Genomic DNA, 17,997 nt, shown 5'->3' with positions numbered 1-17,997 from the left:
AGCTGCATCCAACCCGACGCCACCTGGATGCCCAAATACCTGAAACTCGCCCCCACCAGCATGAACGGCAGCTCCCTTCACCTCCTCTCCTGCCACCTAGCCTCAATTGGGAACACCTCACTCTTTCCCATATTCAGCTTGTATCTGAAAAACCAGCCAAAGTCCTCCAAAATTCCCATCAATTTTGCCAATGCCCCCCAATGGGTCCGAAATAGAAAGCAACAGGTCGTTCATATAAGACGAAACCCTGTGCTCGCCCCCTCCCCTCACAACCCCTTCCAACCCCTCAACGCTCTGAGTGCCATTGCCAATGTCTCTATCAGCAAGGCAAAAAGCAACAGGAGAGCGGGCACCCCTGCCTTGTCCCACGGTGCAACCCGAAATATCCCAAGCTCACCCGGTTTGTCCGCACACTTGCTACTGGATACAGATACTTATACAGCTACCTGACCCAATCCCCAAGCCACTGCCCGAACCCAAATCGTCCCAACACCTCCCACAGATGTTCCCACTCTACCCAGTCGAACACCTTCTCTGCACCTATTGCCACTGCCACCTCCACTTCCTGCCCCTCCAGGGGCATCATAATCACGATAAATAACCTCCTTACAGTTCCTGACAACTGCCTCCCCTTTACAAACCCCGCTTGATCCTCACCTATCACCTCCGGGGCACAGTCCTCAATTCACAAGGCCAACAACTTCGCCAGCAACTTGGCGTCCACATTTTAAAATGATATCGAGCGAGAGGACTCACTCTGCTCCGGATCTTTATCCTTCTTCAGTATCAGGGAGATGGATGCCCGCAATAGTGTAGTGGGGAGCTCCTGAGATTTCACCCCCCCCCCAAAAACATTTCTTATAAACCTCCTCCGGGACCCATCCGGGCATGGGACCTCCCTGCCTGTATCGCCCCCATACTCTTCATCCCATCCCTCAACCTAATGGGGTCCCCCAGCCCCTCCACCAGGTCCACGTCCACCTTGGGAAACTCCAGCCCATCCAGAAACCGCTGCATTTCCTCCCCCCTGAACGGGGGTTCTGACTCATATAGCTTACTATAAAACTCCTCGAACACCCCATTCACCCCTACCAGGTCCAGTACCACCCTTCCCGTCCTTCACTCTTCCAATCTCCCTCGCCGCCTCCTGCTTCCTGAGTTGGTGGGCCAGCATCCTTCTCCATGTACTCGCATATTGTCTCCCAGACCCTCCGCAACTGCCCTACTATGTTCCCCGTAGTCCTCAACCCAAACTCCATCTGGAACCTCTGCCTCTCCTTCAACAGTCCTGCCTCCGGTGCCTCCTATCGACCCTCTTCCACCAGCCTTGCCATCTCTGCTCATTCCACCTTTTCCCTGTCTGCCCGAATCGAAATAGACTGCACCTCCTAACCATCGCTCATTCCACCTTTTCCCTGTCTGCCCGAATCGAAATAGACTGCACCTCCTAACCATCGCCTTGAGTGCCTCCCACAGCGTGACGGCCATAACTACCCCCGCATCGTTGAATTCCACACCCTTCCGGATAGGAGCCCCCGATGGCTCGCACACCTCCTCATTGACTAACAACCTCACATGTAGCCCCCACGTGGTTCAATTACCATGTTAAAATCGCCCCCCCCCCCCCATGATCAGCCGGTGCGGGTCCAGGTCAGGGATCTTCCCCAGGGCCCAGCTCAAAAACTCTACGCCATCCAGTTGGGGCATAAACATTCACCAAAACCACCGGCATTCCCTCCAGTTTCCTGCTCACCATCACAAACCTCCCCTCTTCGATTCTGCCATGATGTTCCCCACCTCGAACGCTACCCCCCTCGTCTTCATGTCCAGTCCTGAGTGAAATACCTGCCCCACCCATCTTTTCCTAAACCTTGTCTGACTCTCTATCTCTTGTAAAAAAGCCATGTCTGCCTTCAGACGCCTCAGGTGCGCGACCATACATGATTGTTTGACCGGCCCATTCAGCCCTCTCACGTTCCATGTGACCAGCCTGCACAAGGGGCTCCCCGCCCCCTTCCCCTGCCGATCAACCATATCCCTTTTTGGGCCAATCCCCGGCCTTCCAGGCCCACCCTCGGATGTCCGACATCATCACCTCCTTTCCTGCTGCGCCACAGAAACCGCACCCTTGTCGGCGCCCCCACCTCCCCCAGACAAAACAACAACCATATCCCCCACTCCTGCACCAACAACCTGACCACTGTGTTCCCATTAACTAGCCCACCCAGCTAGCCTGGCAGCCCCTGCCCAAGGCCCCCAAACCTCCTACTCCCCTCCCACACTGACCCACCTCCCCCACCATTCGCACTCCCTTGAGAAACAAAGAAACAGGAAAAAAGTGCACTCACCGCTGACGCTCCCCAAGCAAGCCCGCCACCAAGCCCCACAAAACATCTCAAAGGAGAAACGTTCTTCAATGACCATCAAGCGAAAAAAAAACACTTCCTCAGACCTCCTCCAAAATTCAATATCCTCCTTCCCCTGCCAGTCCATTGTCTCTCAACAATTCTGTCACCTCCTCTGGCGTTCCAAAACAATATTCCTGATTCTGGAAAGTCACCAGAGGCGGGCCAGGTACAACATCCCAAACTTCACCCCCTTCTTAAAGAGGGCAGCCTTAGAACATAGAACATAGAACAGTACAGCATTGACCCCGTTAAACCCGACCCTCCTCTTTGCCAGTTCTGCACCCAGGTCCTGGTAAACCCGCAGCTCGTCCCCTTCCCAGGTGCACCTCCTCGTCTGCCTCGGCCATCGCGAATCTTCTTGTCCAGGAAGCGATGCAACCACACCACCATTGCCCTCGACGGTTCAGCCACCTGCAGCCTCCTTATCAGTGCCCTGTGTGCTCGGGAAACCTCCAGGGGCCGGTTGAAGCCCCCCCCCCCCCATCAGCTTTACCAACATCTTGGCCACATACCTGTCGGCATCAACTCCTTCAATGCCTTCGGGCATCCCCACAATCCGCAGGTTTTGCCTTCTGGAGCGGTTCTCCAGATTCTCCACCTTCTCCTTCAGCCGCTTTTGGGTCACCTGCATCACTCCCATCTTGGCCACCAATGAGGTGAGCTGCTCCTCATGCTCCCCCACCGCCTCCTCCACTTTCTGGATCTCCTAGCCCTGTGACGCCAGCCTCTGCTCCACATGGTCAATCCCCGCTATCAGCAGCTCTACCTCTGACTAGGTCCTCATGGTCTTCCCTCCTCTGCTGGCTAAACTTTCCATTTAAGAAGTCTACCAGCTGCTCCATTGACCATGGGGTGAGCAGAACAGGCCCTTTACCCTCTGCCATCTTGACCTGTGGCACAGAAGATTCACCTGCTCGACCAGGTCCTTTCTTCTCGACCCACTTCTGGTCGGTGGGTCCACCGTAAAAAGCACAACTCAGGAGTGTGATAGAATATAAATCAAATCAAAATACTCTTGACTTGCCTGGATGAGTGCAGCTCCAACAACACTCAAGAATCTTGTCACCGTCCAGGACAAAGGAGCCTGCTTGATTGACACCCCATCCACTAACATTCATTTCCTCCATCCCTGATGTACAATGGCAGCCGTGTGTCCCATCTACAAGATGCACTGCAGGAACTCACCAAGGCTCCTTAGATAGCATCTTCCAAACCCATGACCACTACCGTCAGCAGACACATGGGAATACCACCACCTGGACGTTCCTCTCCAAGTCACTCACCATCCTGACTTGGAAATATACCATTGTTCCTTCACTATCACTGGGTCAAAGCACTGTGAGTGTAACTACACACATGCACTGCAGCAGTTCAAGAAGGTGGCTCGTGTCCACTTTCTCAAGGGCAATTAGGGTTGGGTAATAAATACTGGTCTAGCCAGCGAAGCCCACATCCCATGAAAAAAACACAACAAGCAATGAAGCTACTAAATTGATGTCCAGTTAGACCCATAACTTTTCATAAATATTCATCATATTAAAATAGTGGCTGTTATGGTGTCTTATATCTGTATGATGAAAATGTTAGGAAATGGCAGCATATTAGCATATTTACTGAATAAAGGTTTTTGAGTATTTTTTCATAAATTTGGATATGTCAGGATGTGCTTCTGTGGAGGTAAGAGACTACTTAATGGAATCTGATAAATGAATTGGTTTTAGCCCGGGTGTGAATCATGATTCACACTAATTATTGCTATTCACTGTAAGAAATTAGCTTTTGTTATTTTGAGAGCTAGCCAAACCCATAATGTTATGGACATAATTAGATATGAGATCTACTATTCAAATTTTAGAGGATTTGTGAAAATTGTTCAGATACGTAAATCAACAGAGAACAGAATAAAAGAGTGATTTGTTTTCTGGCTACGGTCCCATTTATGCCACAATGTGGATGGATGCAAGATAAAAGTCACTTGAAACAGAATTGCTGATTTACCACCAGTTGTCCACCCATTCTGATTTGTAAGCGGGATTTGGATTGCCAGAGATACTGTAGCGGGTGGCCACGTTGGTGTTGGGATGATGCAGATACCCCAAAAGGGGTCACGTGTCAGGAGCATGGGAATTCTCTCGGAGCCAGGGCACAAACACAGCATGTAAGAGCTGCCTAGTTACCGTCAATAAGCATCTAATGTTGTTAGGGAGGACGGTTAGCTCAGTTGGCTGGATGACTGGCTGGTGTTGCGGAGCGATACCAACAGCATGGGTTCAATTCCGATACTGGCTGATGTAACCCTGCCTTCTCAACCTTGTCCCATGTCCGAGATGAGGTGACCCTCAGTTTAAATCACCGCCAGTCAGCTCTCATTCTCAAAGGGGAGAACAGCCTATAATCCTCTGGGATTATGGTGACTTTCACTTCACTGTCGTTAGTTCATGGTCGCCAGTTATTGGAACCCATTACCTATTGGAGCACATTACTCCTACATGGTGTCAGGAGTTGGCAGAATGGCACAGGGACTTTGCCGCATTGACCTGCTCATGTTTGAATGAAAATGTCGCAGACAATTGGACGATATTTGAAAAAGAGTGGGGTATCTATTTCAGTGCCTGCCTATTGGACGTATAAATTCTCTTCTAAATCTAGCAACTCTCGAGGCAGTTGAGAAATACAAGTCCTTTGTTTTCAAACGGTGAAAGAGAAGGAAGATCCTGAAATATTGCTGAAAATGCTCGTGCACAAAAGTACGCCAGTAAAACACATCACGCTTGATAGACATGTGTTCAACACAACCAACTAAGCATTTGACAAGACTATTCAGTCCTATGCTGCAATTTCACCGACGTGTTGGTGAGAGATCACATTGTGTGTGGAGTCCATAGCGATGTTGTCCACAAGCAGCTTATTTGTGAGAAAGGTTTAACCTTGGAATGTGCCATCAGCATCTATTTGCTGAATGAGCAGTCAGAAAGAAGACTTACGAATCAGAGGTTTTCGCGGTTCAGGGAAATCCCTGCTCCAATTGCAGCGGCCATCGCTCACAGAACAGAACTACATGTCTGGTAAACGCGGTAACAAGTGTGGCAAATGGAACGATTTCGCAAACTGCTGCAGATCGAGAGGTTGATAATGAAGCGCATCACCTCTATACTCCCAGAACGCCTTGATCCAGTGCAATTCGCATACCGTTGCAACCGGTCCACATCAGACGCCATTTCCCTGGCCCTACACTCATCCCTAGAGCATCTCGAAAACAAGGACTCCTACATCAGACTCCTATTTATTTACTACAGCTCCGCCTTCAACACCATAATCCCAGCCAAGCTCATATCAAAGCTCCAAAACCTAGGACTTGGCTCCCCATTCTGCAACGGGATCCTCGATTTTCTGACCAACAGACCACAATCAGTAAGAATGAACAACAACACCTCCTCCACAATAGTCCTCAATACTGCAAGGCTGCATACTTAGCCCCCTACTCTACTCCCTTTACACACACGACTGCGTGGCAAAACTTGGTTCCAACTCCATCTACAAGTTTGCTGACGATACGACCATAGTGGGCCGGATCTCGAATAACGATGAGTCAGAATACAGGCGGGAGATAGAGAACTTAGTGGAGTGGCGTAGAGACAGTAATCTCTCCTTCAATGCCAGCAAAACTAAAGAGGTGGTCATTGACTTCAGGAAGCAAAGTACTGTACACACCCCTGTCAGCATCAACGGGGCCGAGGTGGAGATGGTTAGCAGTTTCAAATTCCAGGGGTGCTCATCTCCAAAAATCTGTCCTGGTCCACCCACGTCGACACTACCACCAAGAAAGCACAACAGCTTCTATACTTCCTCAGGAAACTAAGGAAATTCAGCATGTCCACATTAACCCTTACCAACTTTTACAGATGCACCATAGAAAGTATCCTATCGGGCTGCACCACAGCCTGGTATGGCAACTGCTCGGCCCAGGACCGCAAGGAACTTCAGAGAGTCGTGAATACCGCCCAGTCCATCACACGAACCTGCCCCCCATCCATTGACTCCATCTGCACCTCCCGCTGCCTGGGGAAAGCGGGCAGCATAATCAAAGATCCCTCCCGCCCGCCTTACTCACTCTTCCAACTTCTTCCATTGGATAGGAGATACAGAAGTCTGAGAACACGTACGAACAGACTCAAAAACAGCTTCTTCCCCACTGTCACCAGACTCCTAAATGACCCTCTTATGGACTGACCTCATTAACTACTACACCCTGTATGCTTCAACCGATGCCGGTGCTTATGTAGTTACATTGTACATCTTGTGTTGCCCTATTATGTATTTACTTTTATTCCCTTTTCTTCCCATGTACTTAATGGTTTGTTGAGCTGCTCACAGAAAAATGCTTTTCACTGTACCTCGGTACACGTGACAATAAACAAATCCAAACCAATCCAATCCAGATCCAAGTCACAGCAGCCTGCCCAGGCCATCAGCTACACCCCATCCGGTCAGTTCTCCAGGTTCCGGAGCACAAAGAAGATAGATGAATTGGAGTACCTGCAAAGTAATCACGATTATGGAGAAAGGTAAAATCCCACTGCATTAAACAGTGCCTAAATAGCAAGGCAAAACAAAGTAAAGATCAACGTAGGGGCAAAATGTCCTGCCAGACAGTTGTTGTGGAAAATCAATCCATATGCTACACCAGATCCCAACACTCAAGTGGACCTCGTGGCGTATGGAAGAAAACCAATCCACACAGAAGGTGTGGTCACTCTTCACTCCCGCTGGGCAGTTTTCAGTTTCATGTCATGGAGCAAAATGGGAAGCTGCTTTTGGGTCTTTGGAATAGCATCATATTGGGGTTAATCCAGCCTGCAAAAGCAGGCCCAGAAATGGTGGAATATAAATACATATTCAAATGCGACACCATTGGGAAGCTACCTGTAATATATCATGCGAGGCTAGAGGACTCTATTCCATCTGAGAAGGGTCCTCCTAACAACAAAGCAGAAAGTAATCGATGAGCTGGACCGTCTGACAACACTGGGTGTCATTGGCCCATAGACGTGGCCACAAAATGGGTTTCATCAATGGTGGCAGCAGTAAAGAAAAATGTCACTCTCAGCATTTGTATTGATCCAGTTCACTTCAACAAGGCACTGCTCAGAACGCATCACCCTGTGAAGACAGCAGACATGCCTAATGCCAAGGTTTTCAGTCTCCTGGATGTGAAATGTGGGTTTTGACAGATCTATCTGAAGGAGGAATCTTTTAAACATACCACATTCATGTTTCTGGCAGGCAGATATTTCTTTGTATGTCCTATGGGATATCCACTGGCAGTCATTTCTTCCAGTGGTGAATGGAGCAACTCATTGCAGCATAACCTGTCATTGTCAATGATCTTCTGGTGTGGGGTCATAATGTGCTAGATAGTGATGGCCGTCTTTCTCTCGTCTTCAACAGAATCAGGACCATTCAGCTGAAGCTTAACCCTGCAATTTACACATTCAGGGTTTACCAGGTTCCTTATGTGGGTCACTTGCTCTCAGCTGATGGTGTGAAGCCAGATTCAGTCAAAACAATGGCTATAAGACATTCCCGAGGTCAAGCATGCCCTGCAGTGCTTCCTTGGTAAAACAAATCATCTTTCCAAGTTCGCTCCTTACTACACTGAGGTCATCGGACCACTTTATCAGCTCCTCCACCAAGATGTTAAATGATGTTGGTAAGACCACCGTACTGTGCTTTCAAGAAAATCAAGCAGGAACTCTCAGCCCCTCTGGTACTATAGTACTTCAATATTCGAGCACCTGTACTCCTATCAGCAGATGCTTCCCAGCACAGACTTGGCACAGTATGCATCCAGAATGGCAGATCAATGGCCTTCACATCAATGATCCTCATGGACACTGAGACTTGTTATCTCCAAATTGAGATGGAGCTGCTTGCCCTCATCTTTGCTGGTTAGAAATTTATGGCTGCATATATCGTCATTCTGTAGGTGTTGAACCTGACCATCAGCCACTCATCACTATTCTTAAGAAGTTTCTTCACACTGCATCTGTAGAACTACAGTGCACAATGCTCAAGCTACAGCGCTACAACCTCAGTACCATCTACAAGCATGGTAAGGAGTTGTACCTTGCGGATGCTCTTTCCAGTGTCCCCCTACCCACCACTGACCAGGCAGATCATGAGGAGGACATTGACATCATGCTCATATAGGTCCTCTCATTTCTTTGAATCGAGAAACTTAAGGATGCCTTACAAGCAGATCTCATATACAGGCAACTCCACAATGTCATTATGAAAGACTGACCACAGTTCTCAAAGTAGCTTCCTCATGAACTCCGCAGATTCTTCTCTATGTGAGAGGAGCTAAATGTACAAGACGCACTGATAACTGCATGGGCAGTAGTACTACACGCAGAGGTACTACACCCGGCAACTCCACCAAGATCACCCAGGGTTGGAAGCAACCAGGTATCTTTACCTGGAATCCCCCTACGAGCCATCGATGTATGTTGACATGGAGTGAGAATAATAATCGTTTATAGGTGGATTGGCCACGCTAACTTGCCCCTTAATTGGAAAAAATATATTTTTAAAAAACGAATAATTATGTGTTGTTAGCCCTGTTTAATTTTATATGTGTAAATAGCTTTCACTTCTATATTCTCCTACACAGATCATGGAACCCCTACAGCACAGAAAGAAGCCATTTGGCCCATTAAGTCTGCACCAACCATTGAAATGAGCACTCTACCCATGTCCAGACCCCCTATCCCCATAACACCATAACCTAATCTGCACATCCCTAGACACTAACCTGCACATCTTTGGACAATGGGACGAAACTGGAGCACCCGGAGGAAACCAATGCAGACACGGGGAGAAAGTACAAACTCCACATAGATAGTGACCCAAGGCCAGAATTGAACTTGGGTCCCTGGCACTGTGAGGCAGCTGTGATAACCACTGTGCCACCGTGCCACCCTAAATGATGTAGACCACATGGATGTTGCGGTGATGCGGGTGCAAAAGGCACACGTGTCTTGAGAGGGGAGTTCTCTCGGAGCGCGGGCAGAGACGCAGCATGGAAGAGCTGCTCAGTTATGAAAACTAATGCCCTCTGGCTTTATAGTGGTTGTGTCCTGTCTGATGATTGGCTGCTGTGTTCTGTGTGTTCACTGGTCATCCTGTGTGTCAATCACTGCCTGTCTGTGCACCATCATATGCCTGTGTGTATATTATGACAAGTTACTGTTAATAAAGGGCATGTTTTAACTAAATAGGAACAAAGTCCCATAGTGAGCGCGTTTAGCCACCTGTTTCCTAGTACACACAATGCCAAGAAACAAAATGTTATCGAACGGTTAGATAGGGAGCCGCCGCAGGGAATGCACGGCTGAGACCGCACATAGCCCCGTTTTGTGCACTGAGGAGCTCCGCTTACCGGAATTCCTCAGTGTAGCGAGAGATCGGGACGCCATTTTTAAATGGCATCCAGATCCCTGGAGCCCCTGACCCCACCCCCACCCACCCCACAAGTCCAAATTCACTATAAGGGTGTCCCTGGCGCCCACAACACCTGTAAAGGGCACCCCAGCCTGATCGCCATCACATAGAAAATGCCAGCTTGGCACCCTGGCAGTGTCCCTGCCTGTGCCACTTGGGCACCTTGGCAGGCTGGCACCCAGGTGGTACTACCAGGATGCCTGGGTGGCACCAGCAGTGCCAGGGTCCACCCTGCCCAAAAGACATGCACCTTTCCTCCCCATTTGGGGAGACCAGTAATGGTGCTCACCTGAGGTCTCCGAAGCGAAGGAGATAGGTCCCAAAGCCTCAAGTGCCTTGGAAACCTACATATTAGGTTGAGGCTAACTGTCTCGCTCTAATATGCAGACTTGCCAAAAAGTAATCCTGCCCACAATGGGCAGGACTTGCATCGCAACGTCTCGTAAGATCATGTTCGATCTTGCGAGATGTTGAGGGCCAGGTATATCCCAGGAGCAGGATCTCTCGGTTTTTATTAGCCACATTGCGCCATGGCACACTGCTTTTCGGGCGCAGCGTGGCTGCTTGATCGCACCCATTAGTCCCTAGTCACCAGTTATTGGAATCTTAAGTGGCAGCCAGCGTGAAACATCTCTGGCTAGGGTCAGCAGGCTGGCAGGTGCGTGGCGGGTACCAGGTCCGATGGCGGTCTGGTACGCAGTCTAAAGGCGACTGCCAGAGGCTGCTGAAGACAAAAGAGGTGGCACAGGGAGGTCTGCTTCATGGGGATGGCAAGAAGACACTGCAGGTGGGAGAGAACCTCAGGTGGGCAGTAAGCACCATTTTTCTGATTAGTGTCTGCGTGCTCTTGTGGAGGCATTGATAGCCAGGAGGGACATGCTGAGGGATGGAGGAGGAGGCCATCCCACCTCACCAAGGCCTGGGCAGAGGTCAATGGGTATGGTCTGGTCTGGCCCATGTGGATCCAGTGGCAGAAAAGGTTCAATAATCTTCTGTGCTCAGCAAGGGTGAGTTGTAAGTGGGCATTGCCCAGTGTGCAGGACTGAGGGGCGATGCCTGTCCGTCCCTGCAATCAAGTGTGTGAGAATCTGGATTATTAGTCCAGTTACAATACCCCTATGCCATTTCACTTACTCAAGGGAGGCAGTGGCATAGTGGTATTGTCACTGAACTAATAATCCAGAGACCCAGGGTAATGCTCTGGGGACCTGGATTCAAATCCCGCCAGGGCAGATGGTGAAATTTGAATTCAATAAATGGTCATCACAGCTTCTCTTAAAGGCCGTAGCCTCCTGTGGTACTGAACCTCAGTCATGTCAAGGTAGTTGAATCGTAGTCCTGTGAGCTTTTATGCCGGTGCCACCATTTCCACCCATGGAGATCGCCCGCAGAAAGTCCTGGCCATTGTATCTGTACTGGAACAGCTTGGCTGAATGCAGGCCTAGTTCTGGAGCATGTCTTCAGCACAACAGCCAGAATGTTGGGGAGGTCCCTTCCAAAGATACACAGTCACCCTGTCACAGAAATCAGAAAGTAGGTGATCTTTGTGATGGAGCTAATATGTGGCTGGAAGTTCAACTCTGGTTCATATATTGGATGTAGTGGCGTAGTGTTATGTTTCTGGACGAGTATTCCAAAGGCCTGAACTAATGATGCAGAGATAGGGGGGATTTTACCTGTCACCCCCCCCCCCCCCTCCCGCAGCGCGTTTGTTGATGGCGGGAGCTGACCCGCCGTTGCCTGGCGGTGGGATTTTCTGGAGGTTCGTTGTCGGCTGGGGACATTGCAAGAAAGATTTACATGAATGTTAAAGAACTTAACAATTACACCTAATAGGGAAGACCAAACAGGCTAGGGCTTGTTACTCAAAAATGAGGGGACTAAGAAGTGACCCAATAGAAATCTTTAAGATTATGAATGAGTTTGAGAGGATGGCCTGGAGAGAAGTCTCTTTTTGTTGGGGAGTCTTAAATGATCATGATGGTAAAATAGTCCCCAAAACATCCAACCAGGCACTCAGGAGAAACTTAGACTGGATGGCCTGCTTCTATATTGCACATTCTTTGTAAGGATAGAAGTGGGTTAATGTGTCTCCTGTTGAAGGGTTTACAAAATATCTGAGGCAGCTCACTATACTGTAAGTGATGAGTGGAAGGAACAACTAGTCTTCAAAGTGGGGCAGTTGTGAGTGCTTTTGGAGGATTCTAAGATCCAAGTGCAAGCAAGGAGGTGAATTTAAGAGTAGGATTACAAATTGGGGAGGTGCGTTAGAAACAACAGGCAGAAGAGTTGATAATGATGGAGTTGAAATGGAGAGCGGCCTCTTCACCCTGTGCCCTGGTGAGGGGACCTGTTGGAATTCTTGACCCTTGAGAAGGTTAAGTTCGAACTGAGGGGAAGCTCGGAGGGGTTCTACAAGTCATGGGCACTATTTATTATGCACTTTCAAGAACTGGATAACATCGAACATTAGTTGCGGGGGGGGGATGGGTGGGTGGGGTGCGGGGGGAGGGGGGCTGTGTATGTTAAAGATGGCTATGGGTAATCCCTGATTCCTTTTTTTCTTTGTCGTTTGTTTATGTTAACGTGCGGGGGGATGTCTGGGCATGGTGGGAGGATGGGATCGTTGTTACTGTTATGGGGTTTGAGATATTTGTTGTTGGTTATTGATTGTTGTTGGGTGTAAATTCGGGAGAAAAATTGTGAAAAAGGAGGAGAATACAAATATTTTTTTTTAAATGATGGAGGTGAAACAGGATTGTGCAGGGTTGTACAGATAGTAAGAGTGATGTCAAGCAAAGCCTGACCTTCAAGTCCTGGCAAGATGACTCATTTTTTTTTGCCTGCAATGCAATCAGGTCCTGGGAACAGTACTTGTGGCATTTACCTGCCAACAATCTCTCTCCATTGCTGCTGAGAAACCTGTCTGGGTGTATCTCTGTCAGAGAGAGGGACATTAGCTTGTTGCAGACTTTCTCTGTGAGCATCTCTGCCACTGTACGTATTAGAGAATCTGGTCAGTGGAAGTCACATTTCCTGTGCTCCAGAAACCCAATTTCCACACTCATCATCTAGAGGTGACCTTCTCTGTATGGGCTGGAGGCTGACTTTCAATAGTCCTTAAGATGCCCTTTCACGTACTTACTCACCCTGGCAATTAGGAAACTTCTTACAGAGAGCATAATTAGCACTAACAGCTCCCGAATTACATTTGAATTAAGCCCAGTGACAAAAATGCCACAGATTCCATGTTGCTTGCATTGGCCAGTTGGATGATAAAGACAGGTACGCATTATCTACTCGTTCTATATCAGATAGGGAAGTGAACCCTAAAGGTTCATGACACTTACACAAATGTTGCTGCATCATCGTGGTCATCAATGATTATTACTTTAGGAAGAATTGAACCCTTGGGAACCAGTGCTCTCCAAAATTTCTGAACATGCAGCTGACTTATAATAACTGTGCTATTTAAGAATTTTTGATAAACTATAATTTACTTTGCTGCAGAGATTCTAATGTGCCGTAAGAGAGAAGAAAAATAAAGTTATATTTAAAGTGAAAAATATTTTTATGCATTTCAGATTAATTATAAATTCCATTAAAATTACTATTTTCAGTATACAGAGGGGCCACTCCTCGATAGCCTTTACTGGAAAGAATGGTACAATGGCCAACCTCTGTTTCAAGGCGAGAGCTACATATTCTATGAGAATATCCTTTTAGGACGCCCTCAGATTCGACAGATAAGAGTGCGCAACAATAGTTGTTCTATTCATCAATATTTTCAGAACATGTTCAGAGATTGTTATGATGCTTATTCTTTTGCAACTGAGGATCAGGCACCATTCGGCCCTAAAACTGGAGCAGAGTAAGCTTTATATATATATATACTTTTCTTTAATCTTTCTAACAGATTTTATATTTTAAGTATAAAGTATGAGCGTACATTTAAATGACAGCAACAAGAGCATTGTATATTTGTTTAGTGCCTTTAAAACATTGCCAGGTACTAATGTAGTACAACTTCCAATGAGCTTCACACCAACACGATCAATTAAACAAAGGACAAGAACAAGTAGAAACAAAAGAATACCATGGGCCATACATATAGCTCTGTAGCCTATTCCACCAGTCAGTCAAATCAATCCTTATCTCTATCTCAACTGCAGCAACCTACCTTTGATCCATTTCACTCAATAGCCTTACCTAACAAAACTCTATGAATTTAATTCTTGAAGCTGCAGTTAACCAGTACTTTTAGTCTTTAGGCAGTAGGAGTTCCAGATTTTCGCTATCTCTTTTTTGTGAAAAAGTGCTTGAAATAGCTGAGCTCTAATTTTAAGATTGTACCCCTTTGTTCTGGACACCTTCCTCGGCCCTCCAATCAGAGTGTCATGTGAGAATACCTTTAAGAAATGGATGTTTAAGCAATGTACCTTTAAAAAATGAGGCAGCTGATATTACTGAAGTGATGTCAGAGTGTGGGTGGAACTGGGTTTTTAGCTCAGCCATTTTGCAGTGTTTTGATTTCAATTTTGAGGAAAAATGCTTTGGTGTGTCTGTGTTTGCAGTGAGCTGGATCTGCTGTGATCTCTGCCATGAAAAGAGGAAATAGTTTCTTTTTACCAGCCCATGGAGGTGGAGGCAGGGTAGGGGCCCACATTTGGCTGACTCCAAGTTACCAACCAATTTTAGCAGGTGCAAGTAGCGGGCCAGATTATTGGCAGACATAGTATTTAAGGAAAGTATTTAAGTATTTAAACAGGAAAGTATTAAGTATTTAAGCAGGAAAGTATTTAAGTTTGGTGAACACCCAAATGGCATGTATTTTCCGATTTGTTTCTTCTGATTTTAATCAACAGCACGCAGGATAGACACTGCCTGCAGTCTCATCTCATCAAATGAGGCAAGATCTGAGCAGCAGCTGAGGTGGAGGGAGCTGGTAGCCTCATTAAGAAGCTGTCTGTAGGCTATGAGTTGATGAAGTGACGACCAGGTTCAGAGGCACTGCAGAGGGTGGAGCCAAAATGAAGCAGTTCTAGTGAAAAGCTGTCTCCCAGCTACACAGCAACCACCGGAGACAGAGCAAGATTCTTCAGAGCCTAATCATGGTAGACTCATCATCCAGCTATGGGGTGAATGCTTTCAGAAATGGACTTCTCCAGTGAAGGAGGGAGAGGCACAGAGTTAGGGATGCACCCACATGGAGCACTTGTACAGTGGCCAGAGGAGTTCCAGGAGATTAAGGAAATCATTGGGCGTGGATGAGGAGGGCACAAAGGTAATACGGCAGTTTCATAGCCCAGAAGGTGTTACTCAGCTCAAGGAGACTCCACTTTAAAGAGATATCCAAGCGCCAATATCTACAAAGGCTGCATCTCTCCAGGGAGGTGTTGGTGGAGCTGAGTGGAATGCTGGAGTTAATGCAAGTAGGAAGTAGCACATGTAACCTGAAAGATGATGTCGGCACTCCATGTTTTCCCCTGTTGTTTTATCCAGGCATCATGCGGAGATCCATGTGGTCTCTCTCGGTCAGTGGCCCAATATTGTATAAAGGAGGTCCTGGAGGTCATGACTTGTCAATGTATCAAGTTCACAACCAATGATGACAGTCAAGCCAAGTTGGCTTCACGGCCATGGCTGGATTCCCCCAGGTGCAGGAGGTAAAAGGTGCGACCCGTGTAGCCATAAAGCTTCCTTCAGTGCAGCTAGATGTCTTTGTGAACAGGAAGGGGTTCCACTCTTTGAATATTCAAGTTGTCTGTGACCACGATAAGCAGATCACGCAGGTGTACACAAGAAGCTGTCATGACTCATACATCCAGTATACTTAAAAAGTGGGGCAGATGGAGTTTAAGACAGAGGGGCTTTGTTGAGAAATACTTGTACAAAGTTTTTATATTGTGTGTTTTGTACATAATCTGAAAATGCCTTGAATGAAATTTTTTTTTAAAAATGGCTCATACATCTTGCTGCTTCGACATCCATCCTTCCAATTATGTCAGCTCTTCACACCACTCAAACACCTTTGCAGCAGGATGTGTGGGTCATGGTAACTTCATTGCAGTGTTAATGTAAGCCTACCTGTGATAATAAAGATTATTATCTTATTATTATAAGGTGTATCCTCTAAATTCATGGCTTCTGGCCCATTGTTTAAATACAGGCAGGCACATGGACAACTTCTGTCATATGACTACAAGGGTCATCATCAAGCAGGTCATTGGCCGTTTGAAGATGGGTTTTAGAAACCTTGATAGGTCTGAGGGAGCCCTGAAATTTGCGGGTATCCCGCATCACGGTCGGCTGCTGCGCATTTCATAACCTGGCACATGAGAGGGGAGTAACGCTGAAGCCAGAGGAAGACACTGAGCGAGTGGCATTGTCGGGAAAGGATGAGCATGAGGCACCTTAATAGATGCCAACCAATGAAGATGGCACGATGGTACCCAGCTCCCAGACTTCTGGACGTGGTGGAGTCGCAACGGGACATCCTGTTCCCCAGAGGGGGTATGAAGGTCGGCCACAGGTCAGCCTGGGAGACAGTGGCAGAAGCCATCAGCTCGGGTAGCCAAACCAGGAGGACCTAGGTCCAGTGTCGGAAGAAGCTCACCGACCTCCACCGGGCCGCATGGGTGCGTTGGCGTCAGCTCCTGGCAGCTGTCCCGCCTGCCAACCTCGGACATCTCCCCCCCACCCCTCGGGGGGGGGGGGGGGGGGGGGGGGCAGCAGCTCCTGAGCCACTGGGCTGATTGCCTCCTTTGATCCCCTCAGCAGCCATTGTACGAGCTTCATGTTTTTAAACAGGTGTGCTAAAGAGCGCCCGTGTGACCACTCATTGGGGAGCCAGTTAGATCATGGGAGGCCATTAGACAGGGGGTCTGTCCCATTAACGACACAGATATTGGCCTCAATTGGTATTAATTGGTATCTTGCCATGTCTAGGCAGGACCCGAAACACACCAACGGGAGTGGGCCAGTTAAATCGGTTTCTGATCTGCGCCTGGCGCAGATCCCGATTTTGGCCTCTCCGGTGACCTATCCTGCTGGCAAGGATCCGTGCCGGGCGTGACGCAGCCATTAGATTGGTCGCTCGTCCTCTGATATCCTGTCTTGTTGGTTTGCCAATTTCAGAATCTCACTCTCTTTTTGTTAAGGTGGTGTATATATGTTTCCCCTCATACAGTTATGAAGATATGTCATTCAGTATAGAGCAACAGTTCAAATATTTGTGGATAATAGGAGCAATTCACCTGGGACAATGAGGGTAACTTGTACAGTGTTATTTTTCAGATCATCCTGGGGGTTTGCCATTGACCAGAAACTGAAGTGCACCAGCCATATAAATACTGTGGCTATAAGAGCCGGTCAGAGGCTTGGAATTCTGTAGAGAGTAACTCATCTTCTGACTCCCCAAAGTCCATTCACCATCTGCAATGCACAGTCCGGGGTTTGATGATGAGTGCACCTCCAACAACACTCAAGAAGCTCCAAACCATGCAGGACAAAGCTGCCTGTTTGCTTGGCACCCCATTGCTCATCTTCACCATTCACTCCCTCCGCCATTGACTTATAGTGGCAACAGTGTGTATCATTTCCAAGTTGCATTGCAGCAACACACCAAAGGTCCTTCGAAAGCACCTTCCAAACCCACGATCTCTACCACCTAGAAGGAGAAGAGTAAGGAGTCTTACAACAGGTTAAAGTCCAACATGTTTATTTCAAACACTAGCTTTCGGAGCACTGCTCCTTCCTCAGGTGAATGAAGAGGTATGTTCCAGAAACATATATATAGACAAATTCAAAGATACCAGACAATGCTTAGAATGCGAGCATTTGCAGCTAATTAAGTCTTTACAGATACAGAGATGGGGTAACCCCAGGTTAAAGAGGTGTGAATTGTCTCAAGACAGCATCCAACGCCGACCAATGCTGGCATCTCCACATCATAGAAGGAGAAGGGCAGCAGATGCACAGAAACACCGCAAGTTTCCCTTCAAGTCTCACACCATCCTGATCTGGAACTATATTACGGTTCCTTCATTGTTTGATACAAGTCTTTGTTTTCAGTGTTTCGGGAGTG

At 47.6% G+C, this 17,997-nt stretch overlaps 1 protein-coding gene across 1 annotated transcript in view; it reads left to right on the top strand.

Moving 5' to 3' along the window:
- The window catches only part of LOC119965264 (polycystic kidney disease 2-like 2 protein), a 120,058-nt gene that overhangs the window by 16,065 nt on the left and 85,996 nt on the right, over positions 1-17,997 (top strand). Inside the window, exon 4 of the mRNA XM_038795772.1 lies at positions 13,532-13,782. Coding sequence (XP_038651700.1) covers positions 13,532-13,782 — 251 coding nt within the window. The remainder of the gene's footprint in view (positions 1-13,531; positions 13,783-17,997) is intronic.

This window comes from Scyliorhinus canicula, chromosome 4 (genome assembly GCF_902713615.1).
Source record: "Scyliorhinus canicula chromosome 4, sScyCan1.1, whole genome shotgun sequence".
Taxonomy (NCBI): domain Eukaryota; kingdom Metazoa; phylum Chordata; class Chondrichthyes; order Carcharhiniformes; family Scyliorhinidae; genus Scyliorhinus; species Scyliorhinus canicula.
Note: the sequence above shows the minus strand (reverse complement) of the source record. Positions and strands in the feature narration are given on the sequence as shown.